This window comes from Protobothrops mucrosquamatus, unplaced genomic scaffold (assembly GCF_001527695.2).
Source record: "Protobothrops mucrosquamatus isolate PMUCROS unplaced genomic scaffold, P.Mucros_1.0 scaffold1651, whole genome shotgun sequence".
Lineage (NCBI taxonomy): Eukaryota > Metazoa > Chordata > Lepidosauria > Squamata > Viperidae > Protobothrops > Protobothrops mucrosquamatus.
This window is the reverse complement of record NW_015387808.1, coordinates 138650-153999: the sequence shown is the minus strand read 5'-3', so window position 1 is coordinate 153999 and position 15350 is coordinate 138650. Positions and strand designations below refer to the sequence as shown.

At 33.6% G+C, this 15350-nt stretch overlaps 1 protein-coding gene across 1 annotated transcript in view; it reads left to right on the top strand.

Annotated features, from left to right (window-relative positions):
• Positions 1-457: 457 nt before the first annotated feature.
• Positions 458-15350, top strand: part of ST18 (ST18 C2H2C-type zinc finger transcription factor) — a 64367-nt gene continuing 49474 nt past the window's right edge. Inside the window, 3 exon segments of the mRNA XM_015822701.2 lie at positions 458-690; positions 6903-7666; positions 11716-11850. Of these exon segments, the coding sequence (XP_015678187.1) occupies positions 467-690; positions 6903-7666; positions 11716-11850 (1123 nt within the window). The 5' untranslated portion in view covers positions 458-466.

Sequence of the window (15350 nt, the reverse complement as noted above, 5' to 3'; positions counted from 1 at the left end):
TAAATGGTTATATTTCAATTGTACACATCTCAGCAAAACAAAGACATTTGACACATTCGACTGGAATTTTCATATTTGCTCTCTCTTGGGATTAACAAATTATTATTAATCTCTCCTTATCTTCTCCTGGACACATATAATCTAATCAAGTGCTGAGATTATATTAACATATGTTCTATTCAGAATGAAGGGTGACTTTTTATTTTTCTTAAAATTTATATATTATGCCTCTGTAGACTTTTGGCTATCTTAGAAAATAAAACATTCCGAAAAGGGTCTTCATCTTTAGTACCATCCAGTAAAATTAAACATATCCACAGTTGTCCATGCACATACATATACACATTTTTACAGGACCCATCCATTTACAACTTTGGTTATACTACTTCTCTTGTGCAATGTCTTTCATGTCACTTTTTTGTATTATTAAAAGCTTTTGTATAAATGCAGTGCCTACAAAAGCTCCATGGCTAAGAAGAGAAAGGCTGAAGAACAGATTTTGGAAGTTCCAATCAACAAAAGGAAATCTCTGTTGATGAAGCCTCGCCACTACAATCCCACCTTGGAAGGCAAAGGAGAGAATGAAGGCAGGACACACTTTCAGGACAATAATAATGTTCTCCAAACAGGTATGAAAAAGCATAGGTTATAACTTAATCAATATTTCCTAATACTTCCCAAAGAAGACAAGTGAAATCCTATCATTAGACACACTTCAAAATTATATCAGAAAGCCAATGTGGTATCATTGTTAATATATAAGACAATTGGGCACATAGCTCACTGGGAGGACTTTGTACCAGTCATTCATATTATTCCTATTGACCTGACTTGTGGAGCAAGGATGGTATGCTGGTGATGATGATGATGATGATGATGATGATGATGATGATGATAAAATTAAAAATAATTTAGGTTTAGGGTGTGCAAAATATTCCAAGATGAAAACATTCTGAGCTAAAAACAGCCATTCCAACTATTTGGTGCTGTAAGAAAATATGCCCAGTAGAACAAGAATTATGACCAATGCTACTATTGGCTTAGCGCATGGGCTAAAATGGTAGGTGGGATGCTGGGACAAACAGCAGTTATATCATGCTATTATGTTGGTTTGAATTTGTGCATTTATATGTGCTCACGCATACACATGTCTTCTGATGTTGAGCTTTTAGTGTGCATTTAAAATTGTAAAACCTGGGTGTTAGCTCTGTTGTTTACTGAGTTTTGGTGCATATGTGCACTATATGCATTACATATATGCATTTGTGTCCTATAGTATTTTTATTTTACTTTACTAGAAATATTACTCAGAATTCCCTTCTTATTTTACATTACAATGAAAACTTTTTTAAAAAACCGGCCTTGGGTTAGAGTTAGATAGGCAGGCTACCAAAAGAAATGCAGAAATTGTTACTTGACTTTATTAAGTAGAAACTGTTATTATTTGGGTATTTTAAATAAATACACTTGGCCAAATTTCATATAAGTTAAGTGGCTGGTAGCCGTCAATGTGGAAGTCCCATCTAATTATGTAATCCCAGGGAAAAATGGGAAGAGCTTGTTTCAAATTTCTGAAATAGTCAAACACACGTTAAGTTTATTCCATTGGAATATGGTATTCCCAAGCCATTTTTAGTTTTGTTCTATCAGAACACTTCAATTTAAACAAAAGAACATTTTGAGTAAAAGTGTTTCATTACAAGTTCAAAACAAAGCATATTTTCTCTTGTGTGAATGTCTCTGCTTTGTCGATCAAAAACTTGATGAATTATTTCTTTTTGAACTCAGTAAATACTGTGTGTCAAGAGAACAAACCACTTGAACATGTCTCTGCTCAGATCAAAATTCCTCTAGATGTATAGAAATTTAATAACAAATTAACACAGAATTAACCATTGAAAATTGCTTTGTCAAATCTCTAAAACAATGGGATTAGAATTGTAACGGGTTACTTTCTTTATAATTTGTGTAAGATTTTAGTTATAGGTGGTAGGATCTCTTAGTCTGCAATCATACACATGAGAATAAATTCTATTATATTTATTGGATCAGATTCTAATAACTTGTCTTTATAATTGCATCCAAGTTACCTAATCTCTTTCAGTCTAATGGATTTTTCAGAGTTGTCAGAAAATAGGAAACAGGAATATGTTCTAAAATAATAATGATAATCAAACATATACTTTATCCGTACAAACCCAATGTGATTTCACATTTTTGTGTATCTTTTAAGCCTGGTCAAATAAGACAATCTTATAAATCTTCATTGATTTTTTAAAATTATTTTTTAATCCATTCAAAAAAAGTTCTATAAGTAGTTTACTTCTCATCTGTGTTTCAAAACAAAAAATCCATCAAAACTGTAACAGATTTTTTTATATCAATAAGTAAAATTTATCCTTCTATTTGTCACTTCTAAAATAAGTCCTTCCAAATTTTACCATCTTTTGTGCATCCAGAAATTGTTTTTTGAAATAGTGAAACATACGTTAAATTTATTCCATTGGAATATGGTATTCCCAAGCCATTTTTAGTTTTGTTCTATCAGGACACTTCAATTTAAACAAAAGAACATTTTGAGTAAAAGTATATGCATAGCCTTAGACTTTATTCTCATTATGTTATTAATTACTATACGAATGCAAATAAGAGCTACAAGAACAGCAGAAACAAACATCTTTCTTTGAAAAATATAAATACATATGGTTGGTCTCCTAGTTTTTGTGTTTTCATGGTATCAAAATGATCAAATGATAGTAGGAACATAAATGACTCCCCACTTCAAAGTTAAAAATTAAATACACGTTTGCCATATGCTGGGTGGTGAATCACATATTAATAACTTGGTTATATGAAAGCAACCCCAGAAAGTGTTTAATATAGTTGAAGTTGGAATCTCCCTACCCATTAATCAGTTTTTAAAAATGTATATACTAAAAATCTATATACTAAGCATCCTTTTGCTGCATAATCCAAAAAAAATCATATATTTTTAAAACTTTTAAAATCAAAATTATCTCATTGTCTTTTAAGGAGGCGGAAACTCACCTGATGAGTTAAATAAAACCTTGCCAATCCAAAGAGTCTTCATTTATCCAAAATACAAAAGCTTTTTTTAAAAAATCCAAAGGAATTAATGATTATACTTTTCATATCTGGTATCAGTTCCTCTCTGGTATCAGTCTAGCTGTAATATTCTAAAACACTTGAATTTTTGAAATAATTTTCAAAAGTTACTCCATATAGAATACAAATAAGATGTATTTAAGGTACATAGTCTCCTGGCTAATTCTGACTTAAGAGTCTAAAAGCTATATTACATGAGCAGATATTGACTGACACTGACAGCTGCATAACACGGGTCATGGCAGATTCTAGAAATAAATCCAAAATGTAAAAATAAGACATAAGATTTTCCCCTCTGATCTATCTTTTAATTGATTATCTCTGTCTTAAGTAAATTCAAATTCAATCCCCCCCCTTCCTCACTCCCCCCACATACACATTATTGTTTTCAAATATTGATTTACAACTTGAATTTTTTATTGGATTAGAATAGATAAAATATATCTGAATTAGATTTCATGACTATGCTAGTACACTATCAAGACCTTGGATAAAGGAAAACCACTCTTTCTCCTATCTTGCACATGTATTTACCACACTGATCTATGTCTATCGAACCATATTCTTAGCAGAACAAAGGTGTAGCCATTAGAAGACCTTTTAGCCTTCTCTGTCAGCCTTAGAATGAAGAATTGCATCAGTTCATAAGTGAGAAGACTTATCTGCAGTGATATGTAGGCTAACATTTATAGGATTAATCAACTTGTCTTCTGGCTCTATAAGTAACATTGCATGCCTCACTGATTCATCTTTCCAGGCACCAAGCATAGTTTTGAAGAGAAGTCATTTACACTCATGCTCATTCTATATAACAGTGATCCTGTGCAGTTAAATATTTAAGATGTACTGAGGAAATTCCATAAAATAAAATGGCCTCCCATTCTCAAATAAAGTTGGAGTGATACAAGGGGTATAATTTAGATACTTTTAATTCACTAGTTCTTCACATAGAACTTTTGTCTGATTGTTGATGATCAAATCATAATGTTATCTTGCTTCTTTACATGAGCATGTTGGTATGGATGCATGTGTTCATGCTCAGAATTTACTAATAACTGTATTTGTCCAACTGGATAAATAATATTTGGGTATGGTTCAGAGTCCATTCTAGAAACAGATTTAAGCAATACCAATGCTAAGAGGCTGCCTTGCATTAATATTTTCATGAATTTAATGGACATTTACAGACCAAGAGATATATCATATTGGTATCTAGCAAGTTTTATGTTGTTTCAGGCCCTCATTTATTATTATGATAATTATATGTACTTACAGTATATGTGATTAATAGTCTTATATGTACTTATATGTGATTAATAGTCATATACATTCTTCTTCTATGGGGGAAGAGGAATGTATTGCTAGAATAAATCATGCACTGGTTTCCTATTTCTGAATAGCTGATAGGGTAGTAATGATCTCTTCTGCATAACCTCAAATTGATTTCATATGACAGAAACTGCAATTCATGCATCTATCTACAAGGCAAGTAGCTCTATAGGAAAACATTTCTGTACTATTGACTCACAAATGTTGGATTGACTGTTGGGGAATTTTTTGTTGTAAAAATGTAGAACATTCAATAAGAGTTTTTCTCTATTTACCATTTTCCTCTATTATAATTTAATTAATTTAAATGGAGAAAGTGGGGAACAATATGAACCTTACTCAGACTTTGTCTGTTCTTGATTAGAACATCCATTAATAAGTGTTGGGATTTTTATTACCTTGCCTGCTGCTCTTCATCCTTTTAGCTCCTTCTATCTTCTGAAGGTAGAACATCTACAAATAAAGTTGTGTCAAGTCAGGCAATAACAGCAACAACAACAATAAATGCCTGACAAGTAGTTCAAAAAGGGCCCCATTCTTTAGTATGGGGCCCAGTTTCTGGAAGAAAATGTGTAAAAAACAATTAATAAATATTTTTCTTTTAATGTATAACAAACAGTTGAACCAAACAATTATGTAAACTGGAAATGACCCAAAACGCTAACAGTTTGGCAGCTATAAAGTGAAACGCATTGTAGAGGCACATGTGCACTTCTATCGTCCTCCCCCCTTCCACAATAATCTGCACTTAATAGGAATATTTTAAACTATGTAGCTAAGCAACAGAGGTAATTGTTGCTTTCTAGAGCTTTTGTTAGGCACTCCACCATAGCCCAAATATGCATAATTAGGTATAATGTCTATAAATCATTATTGTACACATGTGGGTAGTTAAGTGGCTTGAGAGAATAGTTCAATGAATTGGACATATTCACCGAAAATGCTTTTTATTTGTTTTCGGTAGTTGATAATACTTTGAAATTATGATAACCCTTTATACTTTCTCTTAATAGCTCACTGTTGCTGAGACAAAACTTGATTTGCATTTCTGGATGATATTTAAGTTAATATTTAAACCCAGAGTTGGTTTGACATGGATTCCGCAAAGAACCAGACTGTCTTATTTTTTATTATGCACTTGTTTATCTCATTTTTTTCTCTTCTAGGAAGTAAAGTGCAAAACATTCCAGTTTATGTTGAATGCATCCCAACAAAAGAATACACCCTATAATCAGCATTATTGAAGGGGCTAGTGTTGTGGCTAAATTCTTCCCTTCATCCAAAAATGCTTTTAGTTACTATGGTAATATTTACTTGATCCTGGCAGACCAGTGTTGATTTTAGGGAGATAATTACAGAAAGAAAGATGATGGAGATGTATTTTGGAGTGTCCTTGTCAGGAAAAAATGTTTAGAAAAAAAAAGTAAATTAAACACAAAGGATTTATTGTCTTTTGGCATTTGAGATTCTTTTCCTTGTAGCTACTACCAATTGTTTTGTCATGTAATCTTAAAGAAAAAGTGCTTCTCAATACAGCACGTGTGTATATTGAAATCCAATACATCATCTTTAAAAAATATAATCAATTGGAAATATAAGCAATGGAGAAGAATTAACATTGTCAAAGAAGATTAAAAAAAATGTTTTCATCAACATGAGAAAAGTCTCTTCTGCCAGTTTCTGTATTATATTTGTGTTTTTCCAAGCTCTATTGCTTCAAAGGAAAAATTAAATACACCCGCAAGTAAGAGAGGCATTTTTCCCATTGCTCAGAATATCCATGTTCACATTGATAGTAACTAATTAAGCACACCATAATTTAATGATTTCATTTTGAATTCAATGATAAAGTTGCCCCTAGCTTTTCTTTATATCTGTATATTGTCCTTCCATGAATTCAGTAAGCCTGGTACAAAATATCTCTCTTACATAGTGGTGTATGCAAAGTAAGTCTCTTTATGATCATTTTTAACTTAAGAAGAGATATAAATCATTTTTAACTTAAGAATAGATATAGATATAGATGTGTCTGTCTGTCTCAGCATATGCCACTCACACTTCACATTGTTATAATTGTTTTATATTTCTGGACCAATTATATAATTTTATCATGGATCCACATAATAGTTTGGTTATTAAGTGTACTTTCCATTTATTTCTTTAAAGGAATGTTTTGCACGGTATGATTTCATACAAATCAGGAAAGAAACCTTAAAAGGGTTTTAAGAATGTTTGACCCTGAAGTATTCTCACTGATATTGATTGATGGATTTTGTGCCATCAAGTTTTTGCCAATTCTTAACAATCTCACAGGTAGCATTTCTCCAGGATCTCACTGACATAAGTAGATTAATTTATAATTAACAGATTTGTGAATTGTGGCCAAAATAGAAGTACTTTAACTTTGTCTTCTCTGTTTCTCTCTATCTAGAAAACACCACAAAAAGTATCTCATATTTCAACATGCAAGAAAATGATCTTCAAAAGAAGGACAGTTTCACTAACTGCCAGGACACAATGACCAACACATTAATTAACTTTGAAAAAATAGCAAAAGATGCACCAAATTCCCTAGAGAATGATAAACTAAGTGATAGTGATAACCAGACTTTAAAAACAGAGAATAAGAACATTGCTGTATGTTATGGAATTAATTCTTCAGTAAGAAGGGACAAAATTAGTGTTCCACATCCACAATACTGTTCCTCAGAAGACAATGAAAGTAGCTCTGAAATTCTGGACAATGAATGGGATAGTTCCTCAAATTTTTCTGAAGAGATAAGTATAAAACTGCCTTTAAATAAAACATATGTTGTAGGATGTAATCGGGAAGAGATCCTAAAAACACCTGGAGTCAAAGCTGAAGAAAGAGATGTTAACAATTCTGAAACTTTTGGTAGTTTGAGATCAGAACTGCAAGTATCACAGGACTCACATGCTGACATTTGCAACAATAGAATGCAGAATCCATTTCCAGATTGTGAAGAAGATGATTGTCTATCAGAAAATACAGAACAGTCATTTGACTTGGATAAAACAAAACAGAACTTAAATTTGCTGGAACAAGCAATAGCCCTTCAGGCAGAACAGGGTCACGTCTTTCATAGCACTTACAAAGAACTGGATAGGTTCCTACTGGAGCATCTTGCAAGTGAAAGAAGACAAGCCAAAATAGTTGACCTTGGTGGTAGACCAGTCTATAGCCACAAGCGTAAGTCCACTTTCTTTGTTCACAGTAAATTTACACATTCAGTTAAATAGTTGTTAATCCTGGTCCCCATCCCTGATTCCAGGGTAGCACTGTTTTGAGTTTTAGCTAGTACATTGGCTTTTGAGCTCTCTGTTGTGTTTTTCACTCATGTTTAATATGATATAAAAGTTTTGATAAAGAATTTCATGCATTTCCCTGCCCCCATGGCTATTACAAAAATATTGCATTATATTACAATGGTACCAGTGAATGAGAGATTTTCTCCAGGGCTTCAACAACGTGACTGCCCCCCCAAAAAAAATCCTCTCCTTGCCCCTTTCCCCCACCCCCTGTGTTGAAAAGTACTCCTTGAATGGTTATTTATACAATTTATACATAGCTTCTGTGGATGAAAGATTTCAACTTATCATGTCAACACTTAGTGGGCTACATTCACATCACTTGTTTGCAATTGTACAGTAGTCCTCTTCTTCCAAACATCTAATTGTGGTGTTATGATTCAGTAATGGGGAGAACAGAAAGAGATAACTTTCTTTACTTCCAAAATACTACAGGTAATCCTCAACGTATCACCAAAATTGAGTCCAAAATTTCCATTAGTAAGCAAAAGAGTTGTTAAGTGAGTTCTGGCCCATTTTACAGCCTTCCTTGCCACAGTTGTTAAGTAAATCACTGTAGTTGTTGTTAGTGTCATGATTATTAAGTAAATCTGGCTTCCCCATTGACTTTGCTCATGAGAAGATCACAAAAGGTGATCACATGACCCCAGGACACTGCATTCATCATAAATATGAACCGGTTGCCAGGCATTTGAATTTTGATTACATGACCTTGGGTGTGTTATAATAGTGAAAAATGGTCATAAGTCACTTTTTTCAGTGTTTTTATAACTTTGAACGGTCACTAAATGAATGGTTGTAAGTCAAGGATTACCTGTATTTGATTCAGTTGGGAGTGCAACAAGGCTCTTTGGATTGCCCCAGTGACAAAGAACAATGTAGTACACAGTAGAGAAAACACATCTGGGAATGTATATTTCTGGTCCAAAATTAGTTTTTAAATAATAAAATCATTTTAGAGGAAATATTACCACACCATATAGATACAGTATGTGTAACTAAATCATATCTGTATATAAGGCATATCATTGCATATTTTAACTGGGTTTGTTAAATAAGAGCTAAATCATTCACAGATATGATGGACTTCAAAATGTTCTTAGCTGTGAATTTTAGAATCTTCAATGCCAAACTTATCAATAAGTATGTTTTTATGATGTTAAATTGTTTGAGCAATAGAAGATCTTTAGGAGAAAATAACCCCCATGTAAATGAGTGAATGTAATTTTACTTTGAATTGTATTGTATATTGTATCTATTAATTATATTCTATCTGAAACTATTATATTAAAGAAGATTATACAATGTATGGGTTCCAAGATATGCAAGCTATATTAAAGGATAGTTTCTTTGCAAACTCTTATCAGCCTTACTGGGTTTTATCTATTGTAGAAAGATGGGGTTGTTACGTTCTTTTTATTTCTGCTAAGTGATATCTTCCAAGACTATTGTCCTGTTTTCTTGTGATAATAGCATAGGCTTTGTTAACTGAGAACATGAGATACAGAATCCACATTCATTGAACCTGAGCAATCTATGTATTCATAGTCCCAGAAATGTCCTACATTGCCTGAAATGGTATCATTTAAACATTCCATCAAGTCAACAAAGATTTATCATATATTATTGAAACATATAAATGTCATTACAGGAGATGTCTATAAAGCCCAAACCCCAAGATGGTAGTATGAAAAATACAAAGATGTTGGGAGTCTATTGCCTGGTAACATTCACCAAGAGTTTTGAGATGGAGCCTCTTGAAATGGTATATGAGAAAAACTTTGAGAATGGGCAACGAGATGCTGTCTAGGGAATATTCGCATATGACAAAGCATAGCCCAGAGTTGCATAAAGAAAAAGAAAGAGGCTCAGAAGGGACCCTCCCTAACTTCTCAGACTATAAAGGAGATGGTGGGAGATTTGTACTTTCAAAGATGCAAGATTCTGTTAATGTAGCATTTCAATAAAGTAGAATTAGTTCATCTAATTATGTTTTCTGTCAGATGTACCTGAGAAAGCTGACATCTTTTCACTGGAGCCACTTAATTTTGACTGGAGAACTGCCAGAGATGGAATTCTTAAGAGAGGCCAGGGGCTTCTTCAATAAGATGATGTGAAGGGCACATTATGGAGAAAACTTGAATAAGAACTATTAAATTAACTGCATAGAAAAAAAACTGTAAACCATAATTGTATACTTATATACAATTTGTATACTTACTGATTATAAGTACATGTATCAGTACATGTAACTATTTGCCTTACTGTCAGACACAACCAGACTCGCACGTGAAGAATTCAGTTAGTTGTTTAGCACTTAAGTCTATACACAGGAATATTCTCTGACTAACAGTTTGTATGTGTGTGAGATTAAATCAAGTTCATTGACATTCTAGGGAGGGAGGTCAGATTTCGCCCATCCGGATTCCAGGCTAATTCCCTGTTTGACCACTCTCTCTCCAACCCTTACCACTGTAACCTGAAAATATTTTTTTTTCCTTTTTATTAGTTTATAATATAAAATACAAAAATACAAAAGCAAATAATAAGAAAAATAGGGGAGGGAAAAGGGAAAAGTGTAGAAAAGAAGGGAAAAAGAAAGAAAAAGCATTGACTTCTGACTCCCTTTGATGCTGTAGAATAAGATAGTAATATTTAACCTCAACGTTTAACTTTTACATAATAGTATAAACTAGCCATCCCTATAACAACAGAACTATCTAATCAGTAAAACCCAAATTCAAAGTTTCATTTTTTCCCGCCTCAGCACTGTAACTTGAAAATATCATGGAAGCAAGCAGATCACTTGGTGGGTGGTGGAGGTAGTTAAGGACATTAAAATGTGTATCTGCCCAAAAAATGAAACTGACTAGTATAGAAGATACTATAAATTGTTTCATTTTGATAAACTGATCAAACTATACCTACTTAATGGATCCAGTCCTTTTTAATAATATGTATCTGTAAAGGACTACTTATTTGATTTCAGTCTGCTATTTTATTGAAAAGGTGGAGAAGACTCTTGAAAGTTACTTGTATTTAATTCAGTGAAGTTTCCTTATTTTGAAGAAAAATGCATACATATTTAAGATTTTAAAAGTTATATCTAAGGATGGGGCAGATACATCCAAATATTTTTGCTTTGAATCTGCTTGAAAAGAATGAAAAAAGTCAAACGATAATGTTATTTCAGTTTTCTGTGTCCCTTTTTCAGACAGAGAAGTGAGATGTACTGCATATCTTAAATATATGTTAAAATCATGTATTTGTATAGGAAGAGTAGCAAATATTTTTAAACTTTATCATTCTACTAGTTTCAAAATTTAAATGTTTATATGATCATTATACTACGCTTTTCAAAGGCAATAATAAATAAGTGCAATATATAAAGCAGACAGAACTTTTTACAGTGTTTAATTGAGAGATTAGCACATTTTGCATGCTTACTTTTGCTGTACAAACAGGAGCTTCACATCTAATACAAATGAAATATCATATAGTTATAGCTTTAGCTTGCCAACCAATAAAGCATCTTGGTAAAAAAAAATTCAACATAAGGATCTAAGACATTGTTAGGGTTCTATATCTGGGAGTGAACGTACGATTTGTTCACAGCAATCCAACTTTCCCAGAGCCTGATAGCTAGTTGTTTAGCTAGTTATTTTTCCACTCATAGATAGTTCCACATTTTTGGCACATGATGCAAATGTCATTGCAAATTCTAATGCCATATGTCTTAGTACAAAAATAACAAGTCATTATTTAAAGTAGGATGTTAAATGTTGTCTAGCATTTCAGGGTTTATTAACACCTTGAAAGAAAATTGCTTTCTTTCCTATTACTTAAAAGTGCCTAGCCTAATATATATATATACATATATATATAATTTACAGTGTTCCAGCCAGACCGTCCATTCTGTTTTTTTCACAGATGTACCCAGGCCTGAAAAAAGAGAGACCAAATGTCCCATTCCAGGGTGTGATGGAACAGGGCATGTGACTGGATTGTATCCTCACCATCGCAGTCTTTCGGGCTGTCCACATAAAGTCAGAGTGCCACTTGAAAGTAAGTAGGAATTCTTCAGTACAGAAAACTCTATGTCACACCACTGGCATGATGACACAAGGCATAGCCTTTTATACGGCTCATAACTGTATTAACCAAGAGCAAGGATCTGCATTATAACAGTGGTATAATTTCATGTCCATTTCAGTGATGAAGATACACTATTATTTATGGAATGAAAAGTCACTAAAGCACCTGAAATTAATATTCCAGAAAAATCTCAGATCCAGAAGGGTGTTGCTTAAGCTGAATACAGTCCATTGCTGAGCAAAACCAGCCTGGCCTAAGGGACCAGATCAGATAAAAACCATGCCATCATAACTAAATGATAATCTTATATCTACTTCACCCTACCACTGCTGGGTAATACTGCATGGGTAAAACTCCAGAACAAAAGCTCAGCACTATGAAACTTAATTGGGTAAGTATCCCTCAACTTCTAGGTATCTCATAGTGTTTACCAGAGTATTCTATTTCAAGTGCCCAGACTCCTGGATTAAGTAAATGAGTGTCAAGATTTTACAAATAAATATGTAAAGTCAAGTCTTCTTTGAGTCAAGCTGGAAATGGATGCTGAGACCTCGTGATATCCATACAGAAATGGTTTGACATTGATGACTTTTTGATGATTTTTCAATTTCCCAGTCTTTGATATTTCTAGGTACTAAACTTGATTACAAACACTAACCAGGTCTGAAGGTGCTTGGCCTTTAAAAGTTAAGCCAAAAGGAACAAACACATTCACTGAGCATCTTTCAACAGCACAGACACTACAATTTGATAAAACTTTATCATTCGGTGCATTTTCCTCTTATTTGTATTTGACATCTTACATTATAAAACTATTTACTTAATGTGATTTTCTTCCCATCACTTGCAGGGAACCTCTTTTAAAAACAATATTTCTCCTTTTCTCCCTCTTTGAAAGGTAGTGAGCAATGTGTATTGGTGGTAAGAAACAGTCTTCTAAACTGCCTTCCGATTGTATCATTTGAGACAAAAAGAGAAGGGGGAGGGAGCACACACCATGTAGATTATAGCATGGACGCCTAGATTTTTAAACTGGCCCAGTGCCAAGTTTATGCATATTTTTTATTTGACCTGGGGGTTCCTTGCTGCTGCAAATCCTCAATATTGGTGTCCTCCTGTTTTGTATGAACACCGTGGCCATTGTCAGGATTACTTTACCTTAGTAATTATATCTATAATTCAAGAAGTTTAGACAAATCAGAACAGTATCATGAGATCAAGCCATACCAAATTAAATCGAAGGATGGGCAAAGCACCATCTTATTATCCATTAGGCACAATGTCTAGGACCTACAAAAGTTTGGGGGTACTCTAAAATTAATGTATTTCAGATAGTATTATTATCTTATGATGTATGAATTTATTACAATAAATAAGCATCCTAGTTCAGTACAGGTAGCCAACTGAACCAAAATTTCTGTTGCTAAGCAAATCAGTTGTTAAGTGAGTTGTACCCCCATTTTGTGACCTTTTTTCCACAGTTGTGAAGTGAATCACTGCAGTTATTAAGTGAATCATGCAGTTATTAAGCAAATCTGGCTTCCACCATTTGCTTGTCAGAAACTGGCTGGGAAGGATAAAAATGGTGATCACATGATCCCACAACAGTGTAACTGTCATAAATACGCAGCCAAATTTTGATCATGTGACCATGGAGATACTGCAATGGTTGTAAGTGTGAAAAATGGTCATGAGTCACTTTTTTCAGTGCTGTTATAATTTTGAACAGTCATATAAACAAATGGTTGTGAGTTGTACTGTACTGACTAAATTTATATCATTCAGATATTATCGGAACTATATTTGATTTGGGACCTGAAATCAAATTTTCATACTAAAAATAAAAATTCAATTGGATGCTATTTTGCTTCTCAAATGCAAAAACCAATCAGGTCTAGTATCAGTGTATGTGCGCACACACACTCCACTCAGGCACACCTACTAGGAAGTAAGTGAATTAAACTTCTACTTTGCAATCACACTAGGAAATAAACATAAGTGGGCATTTGAAATGAAAATACTGCCTTATGCTCTTGGTCAAAATAAAATTCCCTATGATTTACTGAAGAATATATACCCAGGGAATACCTTTATAACCCTAGGCCCTTTGCCTCTCTTGGCAGATTGATTTTTATAGCCTCTCATTGTACTAAAAATAATTGCTACACTGATAGACTAAGAAAATAATGTGCTTGGTGCCTCCTGAGGGAAAGGGCTATAGATTTGGCTATTTATTTATGATTCCGTAAAAATATAAAATAGGTGTGTTACACTTCTGGGGAGGATCGCAAATCTGTTATTTCCTGTAGGATTTTTTTTTTTTTTACATATGTCATGATCGGTCTACTCTAACAGAACAGAAGAAGAAAATTCCCAAGCAATCTTGCAAAGGGAGATAATTAAATTCCACCTTGTTGTTGAAAGCAGAAATAAGCTACAGGAAGAGTATTTTTTTTATTAAACTTGTGCAATCCCTTTCTACCGATATGAGTAGGCGCTGTGCGTTGGAATGGTAGGTGTGCTGCCTTTGGTGTTTTCACTTCACTGAACAATTCTGTGACAGTCAGAGAAGCAATTATGTGGCACAGAGCTTGTGGCTTGTGGTTTCTTCAAGACCATATGATAATTCAGAAAATATGTCATCGGCCTCCAGATCTTTTAAATGGCACAGCTGTGCTGTTCTGTGAATTTAAACAAAGATTGAGGCCAGAAACAGTCTTGTAATTAAAGGGTATCTATTATGAATGAAGGCGAATATACGTGTCCCAGGATAATGTTGCAGGATCCAATCCGGGTTAGTCAGCGGGACCAGAAGATTTGTATTCTGATCTTTTGGACCCATGCTGGAGCCCATCCTCAGAGAACCAACACAATAGAACAGCCCAAAGCACACAGAAAAGTTCTCTGAAGATGTGCTCCAGCACGACTCCAAATGCTCAGAAGACAAAGCCTTCGGTCCTGGTGACCAACACAGATTGGATCCAGACACCTATTATACTTGCCATTGCTATCCTCTTACCTTTTCTATGACCAGCAACAGATAATCTGATCCAAAATTAATCTATATCCCAAATTCAACTACTTAAATTGAAGTATAATCCTGTGGAGTTAATATTGAAGCTTTGGTGATAAATTTTGTAAAATTGATAGAAGAAAAATTGATTTGGTATGATTGGAACGTAATGCTGGGAAAAATGTATTTTAGTTATATGTCCCATAGCTGTTTACAAAGTGCTTAATTATGTCTTTGAAACTTATCAAGAATTACAGAAATACAGTAAATTACAGAATCACTGAACATGCTAGTGCATGAAATGAACAAAAATAGTTTAGTAGTTTATATAGTTTGAGAGGATAATGCAGCTATTATCTCACTGGGAAGTCAGTTTGCAGTAAAACAACCTTCTACGTTCCAACACCCAATATGTATGTATGTATGTATGTATGTATGTATGTATGTATGTATGTAT